This window comes from Tamandua tetradactyla, chromosome 2 (assembly GCF_023851605.1).
Source record: "Tamandua tetradactyla isolate mTamTet1 chromosome 2, mTamTet1.pri, whole genome shotgun sequence".
NCBI classification, from domain to species: domain Eukaryota; kingdom Metazoa; phylum Chordata; class Mammalia; order Pilosa; family Myrmecophagidae; genus Tamandua; species Tamandua tetradactyla.
This window is the reverse complement of record NC_135328.1, coordinates 125753040-125766478: the sequence shown is the minus strand read 5'-3', so window position 1 is coordinate 125766478 and position 13439 is coordinate 125753040. Positions and strand designations below refer to the sequence as shown.

Sequence of the window (13439 nt, the reverse complement as noted above, 5' to 3'; positions counted from 1 at the left end):
GATGTCAGGTGTCTGCCAGCCAGGCATGGGCGAGGGTGGCCTCGAGAGCTGGGAGCACCATGCCCACGGCTTTCTGTACCACAGGGGGTTTCCTCAGGTTTACCCCACAGAGCGCAGGCTGGGCAGAGGCTCAGAAACAAGAGCTGCTGCTTTTGGCTCTTCTGGGTCTCAGGACCACACATGCAGCAGGGCCGCTGGCCTGGGGCTTCCCAGACCCCCTGGGGGGAATGGGGAGGGTGAGGGGGGGTGAGAGCCAGGCAGGAGAGGCACACCCCATGGCTTTGCCTTCTTAGAGTCTGCAGCACTGTAGTTCTTGGTTTTCCCTCTAACGAGCATATATCCTTCATGAAGTGTTCTAGAATCCTTGGGGGTTTTGTAGTGGAGGGGATTCATGGTGTAGACACAGCCCTGTGGGCCTGAAGTGCTATAGAACTGCCAGTCAGTGGGTGATGAGAGAAGGGGGTTTCTCCTGGGGCCGCGGTGGTCAGGGGCTCTGGGAGGCCTCTCCTCCTTTCAGGTAGGGGGTGGCAGCAGAGGGGGCAGCCAGAGCTGTGGGCTTGCAGGGCATCCAGGGCCCGTCTAAGAGGCAGTCTCTGGGTGGGTGGGTGGGAAGGGGTCCCATTAGGTGAGTGGCGGGCAGGACCTGCTAAGGACCGTCTTGCCTCGGCTTGGAGGCCAAGAACGCAGGACCTGCCAGAGGGCGTAAGGAAGGAAGTGGTACATCACTGAGGCACTTTTAGAGGACAGTCTTACAGCCTCAGCAGGCAAGATGGGAGGGGCAGAGAGGGGCACTGGGCAGCGGAGGGGGGTAGAAGAAGACTTGGAAGGACCCCGGGGAGGGAGCCCACGGCCTGCAGGTCTGCTGGGGAATGAGGGTGCTGTGTGAAGCCCATCGCGGAGGGGCTTTGCCACCCGCGTGGTATTTTGTCATGTTTGGGGCCCTCTGTAAAAGCGTCAGCAAGGTTGGCTGCATGGCATTTTTCTTCATGTTCTCCCTTTTCTTTTCCCCCCAGGCCATCTGAGTGAGGACCCCAAGTTCCCCAAGGTATTGTGGCCCACCCCGGACCTCTGCCCAGCCTGCCATGAGGAAATCAGGGGCCTGGACAGCTGGGACGAGGGCCAGGTGCTCGCCTTCCTGAAGCGGCACTACAGCAGGGACAATCTCGTGGCCCCCGACCCTGCGGACCTGGGGGAACCTGGAGGAGGTGGCGCCAGGGGTGGAGAGGGGCCAAAACGACTCGCTGCCCCCAGGAGGTCGAGTGGAAGCTGGGGCAGTGAGGGCCTCCGCCGGCCCAGCGTGCCGGGCCCCAGCCCCCGTGTTATAGAGCGCTCCCGCCGGGGGCCCGCAGCTGAGCAGGGCGCAGCTGCCCTCTGGCTAGGGGCCGGTTTCTCCAGCCTGGACATGAGCCTCTGTGTGCTGCTCTACGTGGCCTCCTCCCTCTTCCTCATGGTGATCTTCTTCTTTTTCCGCCTGCGGTCCAGGAGGGGGCGGGCGAAGCTCTTCCACCCGGCCGCGTAGTCCCTGCGGTGCCTTCTGGTGACACAGCCGCATCTCCGCGTGGGCCTCCTCTCCAGGCAAGAGGAGGGGAGTTCTCTGTGGAAGCGCTTGCACTTCCGGCACACTCAGTCTCGTCTTTTATAGACCTTATCGCAAAAAGAACTTTTCTATTTTTCACTCTTCTAGATCCAAGAAAGGGGCTGGGGCCCATGCGCCAGGACAGTTGCCCTCGCAGTCATCTCAGCGGGCCGCCTGCACATCGGCCTCTCTGTGCCTCAGCCTTGCATATGGAGACCAGGGTCCCTGTGGTGTGCACCACAGCGAGGGGCTGGCGGTACCTTGGCGGGGGCCTCGGAGCAGCCCTGCCCAAGAGTCCTTGCTTTGTAGCTGCCCAGCGTCTGCTTAGCAAGGTCTGTTCCCTGCAGTCTCAGGCCGCTCAGGACCCGGGAGAGAAACACTGGAGAAGCGGGGCAGCCACAGGGACCAAGGGGAGGAAGGAGGCTGCCGTGTTGCTGAGAGCTAGGCCTGGCTACACCCCCAGCCCCGGCCCTTTGCTGGCTGAGTCCCCAGGGCCCAACCTTCGTCTGCCTGCCTGTCTCTCTGTTGATCCAGTTACCAAAGGCTAGAGGATGTGGGCCAGGGGCCTGTCCTGTCAGCATCGGGCCTCCGGGGCACTTCCTGGCACTGGGAGGGGAAGTGCCTGGAGGGGGGTTGCTGGGGGGGTCTTGGAACAAACACCCTTTTATTGTCTGTGCACCATCATCATCGGGACACCTGATGAAGCATCTAACATTCCCCACTTGGAGTGGGGTGGGGCCCAAACCTACTGGGCACAGGTGAAATGGCCCTGGGGTCGCTTCCCAGCCAGGAGTGCACCTGCCTGAAGCCTGATTTAGGAAAGCCCTGGCACGTGACCCTCCCCTCCTGGGTTTTGGTCAACACTTGTTCACCATTTCATGTTTCACACACCTCATCTGTAAAACCCAAAAAAGCATTTAGGGGCAAATTTGCCTCTGAAGACTTAACTAAAGCCAAACCATGCCCTGGGATGCTTACATTCAGACCCTTGTGGCTCCTGATTTGTCCCACAAGCTCAGTTTTATTTGGATAAAACGTCGAGTTTATTGATAACATCTAGGCACCGAGATATTTGTGTACCGTGTGTGTGTGTGTGTGTGTGTGGTGTGTGTTTCCCTCAGAGTTGTATTTCTTTCCAGTTTGCCTGCTTTGTATTTTGTTCTCATATATTTACTAATTAGAGTTCATCAAGTGGGTGTATTTATAAGACCACTGTATCTTGGATGCTGTTACCACTCGAAAGCCGACAGCTTGTTTCTCGAGCCAGTGTCACCAGCTTCCACTTCCCACCTGCAGGAGGGAAGGAGCCAAGGGGAGAGTGAGGGTGACCGAGCCTGGCCGTCTCTGGGGCTGCACTCCAGTGCGCTGCCCTCTGGGCTGGAGAAGCCGCTCTGAGTGGGCCACTGTATCTCCTGCTGTGAGATGTGCTGCCACTTCCTTGGTTGACACTTTCCTTTTAACCCTTGGGTGCCTCTGTCTTCTAAAACTATGAGCTTGTCTTTGTAGTCAGTTGTGCTTCTGTGTCGTTGAAGATACCATCTTGTTCCTCTTTTCAACTTGAAAATCAGGTGATTTAAACACGGGTCCAAGAGAAAATATGCAGAACCTTTAAGCTGCCTTTTGGTTCTTGTCGAATGTCTTTTTTCTCCCTTTTCGCTCTCACTATCTTTTTAAACAGTGTGAATGGAATGATGCTACTGTGTATTATGATCCCTTTAGCCTTTACTGAAAACCTGTTTGAAATGCAATGTTGCATCATAACATTGCAGTTTGAGGTGGCCAGGATTTGGGAGACAGAATGTAACTTCCTGGGGGCCGGTTTTGAATGGATCCTCAGTGGTCAGCATGCCATTGGGGAGGTGAGGTGGGCAGGCAGGAGGCTGTGCACGCCTCCCTCCCCTGCTCCTGCTCAGAACCGGACACTACCTGCCGCAGAGGGTAAGGTATAGTTTCTAAATTTTTAAATATTATAAGAGGTATTGAAACCAATAAATATAATGGTTCAGTAATTTAAATGTTTATTTATTTTTATTGGAAGGATTTTGATTTTAAAAAGCCAGCCAGCATGGAAATGTCAGTGAAATTTCTTACCCATGAAGTGAATGTTTTTTATTTAAGAAAAAAAACTATAATGTGCACACTTTAAAAATAAAGAAATCTGACATTTGAAAAAATTGTATTTTTCTTGAAATGTGAATCAGTTCGACCGTGAGTCTGGGGGATGGGCGCAGACGGGAACCTTCCTTGCCTTTTAGAGTTTATGGATGTTTTAAAATCAATGTTTTTATTGAACCAGAGGCTTTTTGGAAGACAGCCCAAGGGTCAAGTGGAAAGTGAAGGATGGAGGTTGGACAGAGGTGGTTTCCTAGGGACTGGTCCAAGAGTCGGCTCAGGGCGCGACCCTTACTTGCACAGGGAGGGAGGTGCTCCCCCGATGGAGGGCACCTCTGAGAACCCCAAGAGAAGTGGCCGCCAGCCCGGCCTGGTTGCTGTTTGCGGGATCAGAGGGGCTCCCTGGGTGGGCCAGGCTGCCTAGTTGCAGAGCCCTTTGTGGTGAGTTACATGGGGGTGGGGAGTGGGGGACCCATTTCTCCCCTTGGCTTTACCAGTAGAGAGGCATCCAGTTTCTGTGGATTCGCCTTCCCGTCCTGTACCAAGACTGAGGGGAAATATCCCCTCTGCTTTGCCCAGCAGGGCAGGGGTAGCGTGGGGACACTGGTGTCGTGTAGGTGTCTACTGACCACCTGTCAGGGCCCCGGAGTGCCTTTCTCCCCAGCCGGCCTCGAGCCACAAGTTGAGAGAGTTGAGAGCCTGGGCTGGGGCTGTGAATCCTGGGAGTCCCTCAAGGTCACCGCAGGCGGCCATCTCCCAGCCCTGCTGGAAGCCGGCCTGGCCCAGCCAGGCCACCAGGGCCCACTCACCCCTCCACACCCCATCCCTGCTTCTTCCAGAAAGAAGGCAAGCTCGGCGACCCGCTTGCTGCGAAGGCACGGAGCCTTCTATCCGGGCCTGCCCGGGCAGTCGTCTGGGGCGCGGCTGCCGGTGGCGAGTCCGGCCGGAGCCGGGCGCGGGAGGGAGGTGCGCCCGCCACGGCCAGCGGGGGCGAGGTGGAGGGAGGTGGAGGTAGGCCCGAGGGCGGGGAGGGAGAAGTGGGGAGAGTGGATGCGGAGGCGGGCTGGAGGGCTGGGGCGCGAGGAGAGGGGTCGGGGGGAAGTGGGCGGGGCCGGGGCCTGGCCGGGGCGGGAGGGTGGCTGGTGGGGGCCGGGGGAGGGGGCCGGGGCAGGGGATGGGGAGAGGAGGGCGGGCAGCCGGGGTGGGGCGGGGGCAGTGGGGGAGGGGCGGGGGAGGCAGGGGCGGCGGGCGCCTCCTTCAGCACCGCGGACAGCGCTCGGGCCCAGTGCCTCCGGGGTGCCTGTCTCGGGCTATGCGGCGGGACCGCGATGCTGGCGGCGCCGACGCGCCCGGGTTACAGTGAGCTCTGAGCCCTCCTCGGAGCCCCGGAGTAGGAGGGAAACAAAGGCCGCGCCCGGTCCGATCGCTGCGATGCTGCTGGAAGCGGAGCTCGAGCGCGACAGAGAGAGGCCCGGGGCCCCGGCGGCCAGCGCCATCCGCACCTTCAGCGGGACTCGGGGTAAGAGTCCCCGCCGCTCCCACCTGAGCAGAGGACACCGAGTGAGGGGTGGGACGGCGGAGAGGGAAAGAGTGCGTGGAGACCACAGCGGGATGCAGATCCCAGGCTGGCGGAGGGCCTGGTGCTTGCCCCGACGGTGGGCTGGAGTTGGAGGGGCGCCATTGCTGCGGAGGCTCCGTGATGGAAGGGAAGGAGCCCCGGGAGCGCTACTGGGGGGACAGGAGGCCAAGAGAGGGGCGCCGCATTCCCCCACGACCCGCTGCCCCTCTGCTTCCCCGCCTGCCGCTGAGCTCAAGGGCCCCCTAGACGGGTTCAACAGCATTAGCTCAGGGACGCCTGAACCTCCACCTCCCCAAGGGCCGTCCTCTGCCGCGGACGTTGGGACATAATGGAGGCATTGTTGGTGGGGCCACCAGATGCCCAGCGGGCGGGGTGGCTTCCCCGCCTCCAAGGGGATTCCGGCTGCCCCTTCCCCGGCGGACAGGCCACACATGGCCCTTGGGCGCCTCCATGGCAGCTGGCAGGCAAAGGCCCACCCGCCAACGGGCTGGAGACCCAATCAGCAACGCAGCCCGCGCACCCTTGCCCTGCCCCTTCTGGGGTCGCAAGTGCAGTTCAAAGAGCATGGGGAGGTGGGGTAGGGACGTGGGCTGCGCCCAGGCTTTGCTCAAAACTGTGAGACTGTGGTCTGCTGGGAGGGGGTGGTGTGTTCCCTGCACCAGATGCCTCGGTCCGTGGAGATCCTGGCTGTTAAAGCACAGACAGGAAACGCCAAGCAGAGCAAAGGGAGGCTGGGTCAGGACAGTTAGAGAACCTGGAGGATAGTAGCCTGAATGCTAGCCCCCGACCCTTCTGGAGCCTTCCTGCCAGTCACCATGGGTTCCCTGGCCTGGCTGTGCCCCATGGCCCAGGGGCCCACATGCCTCTCTCTCCTGATTGTGGGCACCTATTGTGGATCTGGCGCTGGCCGGTGGCCGAGCACCTGTGTGGACAGGTGCAGCCTCCTGGGCTGGGTATGTCTCTCTACATGCAAAGATGAGTGGATTCCAGTGGGCCTACCAGTTTGGAGTGGGGAGAGGGATGTTGGAAACTCAGGCGCTGGAGCAAGGACTGGGTGCCGCCTTCTGCAGAAGCCGGTGCTGGGGAGGGAGTGGAGAGAGGTGCCGCAAACGAAACCGAACTGGGGCTCCTGGGCTCGGCCCCTCCTGGCCCGGGGGCTCGGCTGCATGTCCATACCAAGGATGCTGGGCCTGACTCTGTCTGGAGAATCACCTTCCTTCCCTGCGCCCACTCCCGGCTGGCAGTTCCAGGGCTGGTGCTGGAGGCTGGTCAGAGCCTGGAGTCAGGGGCGGCATCTCCTGGCTCGGCCTTGAGACCCTGAGCTCCATACTCACACTCTTGGGAGCCTGGGTCAGTGCTGACCGGATGTGGCCAGACCACCTCCCACTGTTGGCTCCTTGGGCCTTAGAAGGACCCGGCTCCTTGGCTAACCATCTTTCAGGTTATCCCCGGCCCTCCCCACCACACATACCGGCCCACGCCGACGATGCGGCTCCTCCCCAGCCCCTCCCCGCCCTCTGGCACCGGGGATACTGGGGCGCAGAGGAGTGCAGAGCCCCACGGTGTGTCCAAGCGACCCGGGTCCAGCCCCGCCCCTCCGCCGCCCCGCCCCCCGCGCAGCGCGAGGCTCCGGGCCCAGGAGCCGCCCGCGGGCGCAGCGCCCAGGCAGCGCCGGGAGTCGCTCGGTTGCGGAGCGGGGGGCCACTGCGGTCGTGGCCTCGTCGATCCCCGGGAAAGTTCCAGACCGGACAGCGGCGGCTCCGGGCGGCGGGACCCATGGAGGCGCGCGGGGAGCTGGGCCCGGCCAGGGAGTCAGCAGGCGGGGACCTGCTGCTGGCACTGCTGGCCCGGAGGGAGGACCTGCGCCGAGGTGGGTGCCGGCCGGGAGCTGCGCCTAGGGGAAAAGGGTCTCCAAGACCCCCAAGTCTGCTTTCCTTTCTGGGTCTGGCTGCGGGGCGTGTGGGAATAGGAAAAAAGCTCCCAGCACACCCCTGGCTGCAGTGGCCCCAGGCTGAGTTTGTGTGGGGGCCCCTGGGGCTGTGCTGGAGTGCGTGGTTGGGGCGCTGCAGGTGCTGGGAGTGTGGCGTGGGCTGCTCAGGGCCCGGAGCCCTCTTGGGGAGCAGGACCAGCCCAGGAGACCCTCTACTGCACAGGGTCCAGTTCCCTGAGCAGGAGGGGTTCAGGGGGCAACTGCCAGGCCCAGTGCCAGAGGACCAGGAGGGTCGCCAAGAGGTTAACCCCCACCTGGAACCTTCCCATCTTCTGGGGGACAGGAGTCAATGCAGGGATCAGTATGAAGCTGGACCCTCAGGAGGTTGCTCCTAATTTCTTGCCTGGGTCTCAACATCTGCAGCAACCAGCCGCTGCTGCTTTCTAGCTGGTCACCAGGGCCACTCTACAGGAAAGCCCCGCTTCTCCTGATCCCCCAACTTCCCCATGGCACCAATACCACTGCCAGTGCTTCAGCTGTGGAGAACCCAGGACCTGGCAGGACGGAGCCAGAGGCCGCCAGTAGGGTGGGGGGGACCAAATGGGCGGGAAAGAGGGCTACTTCTAGGCTGCGGGGTCTCATCCGTACCCTACCTATTAATTTATTTTCCGAAGGTTCCTGGGAGGGGTTGGCCGCAGGGGCTGAGAGAAAGGGGTGGGAGGACGGAGGGAGCGGGAGGGAGTGTAGAGGGCTGGAGCCCACGGCTGGGGAGAGCAGGGAGTCGGCGGGCCCTGAGTCTGCACCAGGCGCTTGGGCCCCGCCAGCTCAGGGGTCGGAGACGCCGCCGGGCTGGAGTCGCCATGCAGCGTAAGGCGGGGGCGCGGGGCGAAGCGGGACCGGGAGCTAGGCTGCGCGGCGCGAACGGCTTTTGCCCGACGCGGGCTCCCGCGGCCGCACGGCCGAGGCGCTGTCCGGGCCAGGGTGCTGAATTCACGCTGCTCAAGGCCCCGTCCAACTATCCAGGGCTATGCCGGTGCCCTCGCTACCCTGAGGCCTCGGGCCGGAGAAGGGAATCCGGGGCTCGCGTGGGGGGTCCCGACTCTGCGCCCGGAGCCATGGTTTTGCCCGACGCGGGTCGTCGTACTCTGCGGTTTTTCCACCGACCCAGGGGCTCTATCTGGCCTGGGGCGAGGAAGCCTCTTTTCCCACGTGTCCTCCTGCTCGTGGGGCTGGGGAGGCGAGCATGGGGTGGTGTGTAAAATGAGTGTAGATCTCGCATCCGTCCTGCTCGCAGCTCTCCCTCCTGCTGGAGGCCCTTTTAAAATTAACCCCGCGTCCTCACCCTGCAAGCACCCTGGAGAGCCGCTCCTAGATGCTGCACAGCTCCCAGGCCGGATTGCCCCAGAGCTCTGCAGTCTGAGAGCAGAACCTGCCAAAACCAGAGCTTTGAGTGACTCGGACTGTGGGGAGTGCAAACCACCTACTGTGTGCGAGGGTGGCAAATCCACAGTCCTGCCCGCCCATGAACACCCATGCGAGTGCCCAAGACGGGAAGGCACCGACTGTTGGGTGGTGGCCTGCAAACGGAACCACCTCAGCAGGGAATCTCTTTCTAGTCGCCATGACGCTTGATTGTGCAAAGTCGTCCGGGCATCCCATGTGCCAGGCCTCGGGGTGTTGGGAAGGACCCGTTTCCAATCTGCGAGTCGGGAGCAGAGTCCGAACGGGGCTTTCATTTGAGCTTAACGTGGGCCCTGATGCAGCTGGCGAGCCGGCTGCCCTCGTGCTCCAAGGCACGTCTCTGAGCGCGTTTTGGTGTCCCTTCCCATTTGCTGCGGGCCGGCATCAGAATCGGAGCCCTCCGGGAGCCAGGAAGTGGCTAGAGCGGGCTGGGCGGGGGGCTGCCGGGAGGCATGGGAAGGGTTCTACAGCTGCCGCCGGCCCCTGCCGCGCCCCATGACCCCGGCGGCTCCTCGTGCCCGCAGAGATCCCGCTGTGCGCAGGCTGCGACCAGCACATCCTGGACCGTTTCATCCTCAAGGCCTTGGACCGCCACTGGCACAGCAAGTGCCTCAAGTGCAGCGACTGCCACACGCCACTGGCTGAGCGCTGCTTCAGCCGTGGGGAGAGCGTTTATTGCAAGGACGACTTCTTCAAGTGAGCTGAGGGGGTTGGAACGCGGGGGGTGGGGAGCTGGGATTGGGCCCCAGAGGGTAGAGGCCTGGGGTGCAGCCACCACAAGGGACTCCCGACCCCCCCCACACACACACCTTACACCCCCCTCCCCCACAACAACCAAACCCGGAGGCCCCTGGAAATCTCTATTTCAGGCCAATTCCCAGGCAGCCCCACCACCACCACCCAGGCCAGAGCACCTGGGGGTCTCTGCAGGTGGCTGGGCCCAGGCTGGGACATCAACAAATATTATTTGAAAAGAAAATAATTTCATATATTTTGTAAATTGTAGAAGCCTTTAAAAAAAAAAAATAACACGTGAAATTTGCTGAACCTGCTTGGACAGACTACCTCATAATTTGCCCTTATTTGATCCTTCATGGCGGGGAGGGCCTCAGGTTTCTGGGGTTTCTCCTGGCAGCGCTGGGTTCACCTTCCCCGAGATCAGGGGGTGGCTGTGCTCCGCGGCCCTCGGGCCCCGGAGCTTCAAGTCCCTTCTCCGGTAGCTTCCGTGCGTGGCCGGGTCGGCTGCGGAGAAGAAAGGGGCCGCGCGGGCCGAGTCTTCCCCCACAGCCGAGCTGCAGGCAGCGCCGCCGCCGCTCGGAACCCCGCTCGGCGCGAAGGAGCAGCGGCGCTGAGCCGCCGCTGTTGTGTCCCGCAGGCGCTTCGGGACCAAGTGCGCCGCGTGCCAGCTGGGCATCCCGCCCACGCAGGTGGTGCGCCGCGCCCAGGACTTCGTGTACCACCTGCACTGCTTCGCCTGCGTCGTGTGCAAGCGGCAGCTGGCCACGGGCGACGAGTTCTACCTCATGGAGGACAGCCGGCTCGTGTGCAAGGCCGACTACGAAACGGCCAAGCAGCGAGGTCAGCGGCACAGGGAGATGGCCACCGCGGCCGGCCGCCCCTCCCTGCCCCCCACTCCCACCCCGTTTCCGCCTTTCCACCATGGGGCTTAAGGCCAGTCCCGGCCACGGGCGCGGGACTCTTCCTCGCACAGCGCGCCCGGGGCCAGGGAAGCGCGGCCCTCGGTGGCCGGCGCAGGGAGGTGGGTCTGCAGGCTCTGGAATCGCCCCTAAAACGCTGACTGCGAAAACTTAGAACAAAAGGGAACCCCGGGAGGTGGCGGGGCCGAGGCTGGAGGGGTCGGGGACAGCGATGCCGGGCGGCGGGGAGGCTCAGCCCGGGCTCCTGCAGCTGGGGCGCTGGGGATGGCCCCGACGTCGCTGCGCCCGGGGAAAGGGGCCGGAGGGGTGCAGGCGGCGGCTCAGCCTCACCCGCTCGCCCCGCGGTGCAGAGGCCGAGGCTACGGCCAAGCGGCCGCGCACGACCATTACGGCCAAGCAGCTGGAGACGCTGAAGAGCGCCTACAACAACTCGCCCAAGCCCGCGCGCCACGTGCGCGAGCAGCTGTCCTCGGAGACCGGCCTGGACATGCGCGTCGTGCAGGTCAGCGCCCCTCCGGGCTCCCGGCCTGCGGGCTCCTGAGTCTTCCTCCCTGCCCCCCGACCCTCCAGGGCGCCCCGCGGGCGGAAGGGGCTCCCCGGCTCTCGCTGGCCCCCGCGCTCGCTCCCGCTGTCCCCTCCCCGCTCCCACGAAACGACCCGCAAAGTCGCTGGCAGCGCAAGGAAGCACCGGGGTGGCCCAGACCCGGCCCGCGGCGGCCGCTCACCCCGCCCTCCGCCCCCACACCCCAGGTTTGGTTCCAGAACCGCCGAGCCAAGGAAAAGAGACTGAAGAAGGACGCGGGCCGGCAGCGCTGGGGACAGTATTTCCGCAATATGAAGCGCTCCCGCGGCAGCTCCAAGTCCGACAAGGACAGCGTCCAGGAGGAGGGCCAGGACAGCGACGCTGAGGTCTCCTTCACCGGTACGGGCTCCGCTAGGCCCTCCTTGCAGACTGTTCCCCGCAGGCTGGCCCGAGCCACCATGGGCTTCCCGGCTGGTGAGGGAGGGAGAGCTGTGGTTTGGGTAGTTGCAGGGGGGGCTGGAAATCTGAATTCTGATAGCCTTGCTTTCAAAGAAATTGCATTTCCAGGCCCTGTCCCCCACCCCGGACAGGGCTAGGAGGTGGCCACTCCGAACAGCTGACGACCCCCTGGTGGGGACAGCGTCCCTGTGACCCTAAACAGACCTGCCAGGCTTTCTCCTGGGGGAAAGGGCAGCTCTTTTCTCTGGTTCCCAGGTGTTGCAATACTTTCTGGGAGAATGGGTAGTACCTTTGGGGGAATAAGTGGTTTTTTAGAAGGCTTGGCTGCTTGGTTTTGGGGGGAAGATTCTGCCGTCTTCTGTTTATTTATTCTGGGAGACCTCCCCCTCTCCTCCCACTTCTCAATGGTTGTCCCCAGAGCATTTGTGCCAGAAGCTTCTTTTGGGCTGCATCCGGGCCTCGGGCTACTCACTTGGACTGTCTGGGCCCCGATTTACCCTTCTGCAAAGTGGAGGGGGTGGTGTCTGAGCCACCCCCTCTTAGGCTGCCTCGTGGGTCCATGGGATTCTTTCTGGCCCTCATTCCACGTCCGTTAGATATCCGCTGGGGAGCAGGGAGGCGGGCAGAGGGCAGTGGGGATCTTAAGAGCAGAGGGGCTTGCACGGACCTGTTGTGAGCAGTGGGGTAGGTCCCCCTGCTGGGCCTCTGCGCCCCCCACCAGCAGAATGGGGCGACTGAGTGCCCCTGAGGTGGAGGGGCGCCCCTGAGTCGCGTGCTTTGTTTTCCTTGCAGACGAGCCATCCGTGGCGGAGATGGGCGCTGCCAACACTCTCTACGGCAGCCTGGGTGAGGCCACCCCGGCCCTGGGCCGACCCGCGGGGGCCCCTGGTGGCTTTGCGCTGGAGCATGGAGGCCTACCCAGGCCAGAGCAGTACCGCGAGCTGCGCCCCGGTAGCCCCTACGGTGTGCCGCCGTCACCCGCTGCCCTGCAAAGCCTCCCCGGCCCCCAGCCCCTCCTCTCCAGCTTGGTGTACCCCGACGCCGGCTTGGGCCTCGTGCCCACAGGGGCTCCAGGAGGGCCCCGGCCCATGAGGGTGCTGGCGGGGAACGGACCCAGCTCTGACCTGTCCACGGGGAGCAGCGGGGGCTACCCCGATTTCCCCGCCAGCCCCGCCTCCTGGCTGGATGAGGTCGACCACGCCCAGTTCTGACCGAGGCTGACTCCGGACGTGAGGATTCGGCAGTGGTGTGAGACCCGGGGCGGGTGCCAGGCTCTGTGCTCTCCTGTCCCCAAGCCCTGGGGCTCCATGGGTGGGTGGCCAGACCTGGGCCGGCAGGAAGTTGGGTCTGCAGAGCTGCCCCGTGGCCCCTCCCTCTGCAGGGCCTCACCTGGCTGGCACAGGGCGGCTGGCTCAGTACCACCCAGCAAGCCAGCGACTCTTGGGCCGTGTTTTGTAAGCAGATCTTCCCCCTCCCCCCCTTTATTGACCAGTCACCCGAGCTTTCACGGCCGTCCTGAGATGCGAAATGTCCCTGTGCCCCAGCCGGCCCTCTCCTGGCCCAGGCCAGCACAGCGCTCCAGCTGGAAATCGCTTTAATTTCTACAATTAAAATAAGAAGTGTGCTTTCATTTCCTGGGCTCAACTGTCTCTATGTTGTATGAAAGTCCCTGGCCCCCCAGCTCAGGCCAGAGGTCAGCCTCGTGGGTCCAGGCAGGAGGCAGCAGCTGGGGTGCAGAGGGGGGCCCCTGGCTGTCCTGTGTGACTCTGTCCAGGCCAGTTGCCTGCCGGAATGACAGGACCACCAAGCTCCCAGCTGAGCACCCTTCTTTTCCCAGGCTTCTGGACGCCTCCCTGCCACAGGCTCCCTCCTCTCCGGGAGCCTCCTCACCTCCGGCCCCTCAGAGCAGCCGGCTCTGGAGCCCTATCCATCCTTCTGGAACCCTCCACCCCGGGGGAGGAGACAGAACTCCCTAGGGCCCCTCCTTCTCTCCTGATCCATTCTTTAAACCCATTGGGAGGCCTCTCCGAGCATCCGGGGCCACTTCCCACAGAGGCCCCCAGGTCCACTGCCAAAAACAGCTGGCCCTCCCTGCCCAGGCTGGCTCTGCCTGCCTGTGGATCGGAGGGTACCTGGCTGGA

The 13439-nt window shown here is 63.0% G+C and overlaps 2 protein-coding genes across 3 annotated transcripts in view; both read left to right on the top strand.

Annotated features, from left to right (window-relative positions):
• Positions 1-3750, top strand: part of QSOX2 (quiescin sulfhydryl oxidase 2) — a 31016-nt gene extending 27266 nt beyond the window's left edge. The window contains exon 12 of the mRNA XM_077148788.1: positions 1014-3750. Within this exon, the coding sequence (XP_077004903.1) occupies positions 1014-1519 (506 nt within the window). The 3' untranslated portion in view covers positions 1520-3750. The remainder of the gene's footprint in view (positions 1-1013) is intronic.
• A 1369-nt stretch (positions 3751-5119) lies between these two features.
• Positions 5120-12509, top strand: LHX3 (LIM homeobox 3). 2 transcript variants are annotated; one of them, XM_077135311.1, is made up of 6 exons: positions 5120-5207; positions 9183-9354; positions 10034-10236; positions 10667-10818; positions 11067-11238; positions 12091-12509. In XM_077135311.1, the coding sequence occupies exons 1-6, from the start codon at positions 5120-5122 to the stop codon at positions 12507-12509; spliced, it is 1206 nt and encodes a 401-aa protein (XP_076991426.1). The 2 variants fall into 2 exon arrangements, with proteins under 2 accessions (XP_076991426.1, XP_076991419.1); XM_077135304.1 differs by lacking the exon at positions 5120-5207 and adding an exon at positions 7044-7137.
• Positions 12510-13439: the final 930 nt, after the last annotated feature.

What these genes read in the sequence shown, in the direction of transcription:
- LHX3 (XM_077135304.1), top strand. Translation starts at nt 7,044, where the DNA reads ATGGAGGCGCGCGGGGAGCTGGGCCCGGCCAGGGAGTCAGCAGGCGGG. An exon ending in GAGGGAGGACCTGCGCCGAG is followed by an intron (nt 7,138 to 9,182) that starts GTGGGTGCCGGC and finishes TCGTGCCCGCAG; the next exon opens with AGATCCCGCTGTGCGCAGGC. An exon ending in TGCAAGGACGACTTCTTCAA is followed by an intron (nt 9,355 to 10,033) that starts GTGAGCTGAGGG and finishes TGTGTCCCGCAG; the next exon opens with GCGCTTCGGGACCAAGTGCG.